At 39.0% G+C, this 3,467-nt stretch overlaps 1 protein-coding gene across 1 annotated transcript; it reads left to right on the top strand.

Moving 5' to 3' along the window:
- Nucleotides 1–2,009: 2,009 nt before the first annotated feature.
- Nucleotides 2,010–2,898, top strand: LOC142492228 (vomeronasal type-2 receptor 26-like). The gene has a single exon (XM_075594898.1). The coding sequence runs from the start codon at nt 2,071–2,073 to the stop codon at nt 2,896–2,898; it is 828 nt and encodes a 275-aa protein (XP_075451013.1). The 5' UTR covers nt 2,010–2,070.
- The last annotated feature ends 569 nt before the right edge of the window (nt 2,899–3,467 follow it).

A 3,467-nucleotide genomic window follows, 5' to 3' on the forward strand; every position in this document is an offset into this window, starting at 1 on the left:
TGCCTCTCATCATATCGATCACCAGTTTAATAGGCATACTATTAACTACCCTTTTCCTGAAACTGTGCTCCCCCATCTTTTCTTGTATTTTCTTGCTAACAAGGGTCCCGGATAGATCCTGCTGGGGTTCCGAGTCACAGGAGGACTTCATAAGAATATTATTCTCAGGACGTATTACATCCCTTTTTTACATCCTACACACGCCATATACAGTAGAGATAGCGCCCGGGTACTTTTTCGAACTATTTATATCCCCATCGTATTTATTTATGATCACTTATTTGGAGTATAAATAGCAACTAGTTAGGAAGTCCCCTATATCTTATAATATTAAAATATTAAATATTTAATTGTTTTAATTCATCCATTCTGTATAGTTTACTAACTTATTTTAGTTTTTATGAGATTGTATAAATGTCAATAAAGTTGTACTTGTTGTATTGTTTAAAAACAGATAGAGTAGTATTATTATGTATTAGCCCCTATCACCCAATCACAGCGCAATAAATTGACCAATAGCATTCTAGCAATTCCCACTTCATCCAATCACAATGAAGTATAGCATATTTATTTAGACCAGAGAGGCGCCGTAGATTATACTCCTGATGAAGCTTTTGAAAAGCGAAACGCATAGAGTGACACATCAGTAGACTACGCAAGCCCCTGCACACTATCCAGCATCTACCCAGCATCTCCCGTCTCCACGGCTCCCGATTCTAAGTTCACCCGCATCCGGAAGTGACGTCGACGATCGCAGACGAGAGACGGAAGTGACATGACGGCATGCGAGCGGCAAGAAGGAGCAGAGGGACAAAGCCACCTTTAATTTTTATGTGCCTTATCTTTATTGCACAAATGTAAGTGCGATATTTATCTGCTAATATATTATGTTTTAAGAACTCACTTTGTTGCACTAAGTGTGATTTTTATCTCTAACCGAGGGACACCACACAGACTATCTGAGAGGATAATTTCAAACTGCTGTCATTTCACTGGGAGAATGTGAGTTTTCATTCTGCTACTTAAGAGTCAAATTTGAGTTAAGAACTACTGCACTATATATATATCTCTATTCTTTACATATGGTGACATCTGCGCTCCCCAAAACCACCATTGGAAACTTGCAAAAAGAGAACTGGACTATCTTTTCAGAGGGTTGTAGCTGCATTTTATCACTACTATTTATTACTAAACACATTGAACAAATTTTATTTTTAATCACTATTTAGTTTATATCACTTTATTTATTCATTATCACTTTTAAGAGGACCGCCTTAATTACAATTTTTTTGTAATAATCACCGTTATTGGGTGCCGGTATCCCCATACAATTTTTAAATGTCCCGCTTCACGTGACATTTAAATGTATAGGAGATACCGGCAACCCATAACAGGGAAGCAAGTGGACCCTGGACCTGAAATCAACGCGGTTCTGCTCCTTGAGACCCCCTGCTCACGTACACTAGTATTAACATTTTTATAAAAACCCTGTGATCGCTTGCGAGATATGTACAGGGAGAGGCGGCTCTCTCTATGCAGCTGGCCCGGATCGCACTAGGGAGAATTTTGAGTGAGGCTTGCGATCTTATCGCTGCTGACTGCACGGTTTGGGCATTTTCCTGCCTCACGGTTTCAGAGTGGTCACTGAGCTTTCTGAATACCGTGATAACTAAACTGACAAACCATTCAGCGGAAACATGCCAAACCTAGCGACGTAGCAGCGAACTTTTCAAGGCTACTAGAATAGGCCCCTCATCAGTTGGTTCTTTGGCAGGCTCGTTTTTGTTCATTGGGGATGAAAGCTAATGAGGCTAATAACATGTTGTGTATTTTTTGCTTATTGAGTATAGATATCTGTTCTCAGACCCTTGTCGATTTGTATGTTTAATGATCCCACGTTAGTAATGCTGAGGTATGGATGCTAATGCAAAGCAAACTGTTTGAAATGTTTCCATAAAATGTAATGTTATAAATATTTGTAATTATTTTCTCTTGTCAGATATGGAAAACTGTTTGAAGTGCCCTGAGGATCACTGGCCTAATATAAGGAGAGATACTTGTAGCCCAAGAATGATAGATTTCCTTTCCTATGAGGAACCACTAGGTGCCGGTATTGCAGCCCTTACTGTTTCCTTTTCTGCTGTCACTGTTGCAGTGCTGGTGATCTTTATCAAGCACAAGGACACTCCAGTTGTAAGAGCCAATAACCAGAACCTCAGCTACATCCTTCTTACCTCTCTTGTGCTGTGTTTTCTCTGTTCTCTGCTTTTCATCGGTCGTCCTCTGAAGGTGACCTGCCTGCTACGACAAGCGGCTTTTGGAATTATTTTTACTGTTGCTGTGTCTTGTGTTCTGTCAAAAACCATCACAGTTGTCATCGCCTTTAATGCTATGAAGCCTGACAGCAAATTGAGGAGATGGGTGGGGACCAGAGTATCCAGCTATCTAGTCCTCCTCCTCTCACTGGGTGAGGTTGTGATTTGCATTGTGTGGCTAATCCACTCTCCGCCATTTCCAGACTATGACACCAAATCAGAAGTTGGCAAGATGATATTACAGTGTAATGAAGGCTCGGTCACTATATTCTATTTCTCCCTCAGTTATATGGGACTTTCGGCTTTCTCAAGCTTTATTGTTGCATTCCTAGCAAGGAACTTACCAGACACTTTCAATGAAGCTCAGTATATCACCTTCAGCATGCTGGTGTTCTGCAGTGTTTGGGTCTCCTTTATCCCAGCATATCTGAGCACCAAAGGCAAATACATGGTGGCCGTGGAGGTATTTGCCATCCTGTCCTCCAGTGCAGGACTTCTGTGCTGTATCTTCATTCCCAAGTGCTATATTATCCTAATGAGACCTGAGCTGAACACTAAAGCCCATTTAACTATAAAAATGTAAAAATTATGGTGGGAGTCTTCTTATATACATCTAATATACTCCAAAGAAAGTTATGACTTAAAGGAACCAAAATATACTTAATACTAAAGTAAAACAATTTTGATCTATTTAATTTTAGGGTTAGTATAATGTACTTTAATTTTGCATTAGAGGGAACTTAATTAAGAATTTAAAACTGTGTACATAATGTTAGAATTGTCCAAATGACCACTCTATTGTTAACAATTTTAGTGCCAGGGGTGTTTGCCACCTGCGTAGTGACAAAAATATTCAGCATTCGTTGTTAAGCTTTTCATTGGTATATCTCGTCTTGGGTGGATTTCATATCATGTGACCAATATATGATGTCATAAATATGGGGGTGAGGGGCTGTCTACTTACTTTCATAATATTGTTTCCGGATATTATTGCCTTATATCCTTTGATTTTACAGATACTAGGTATCCGAAAGCAAATTAGTAAGTCGTGTCACCTGAAACATTTAGGTCTGAATGCAAAAAGATAATTTGATTGTTTTTATTTAATTGATACAAATTATGATTGTGATGCTACTTTGACTAAGATAGTTA

Source organism: Ascaphus truei, chromosome 4 (assembly GCF_040206685.1).
Source record: "Ascaphus truei isolate aAscTru1 chromosome 4, aAscTru1.hap1, whole genome shotgun sequence".
NCBI lineage: Eukaryota > Metazoa > Chordata > Amphibia > Anura > Ascaphidae > Ascaphus > Ascaphus truei.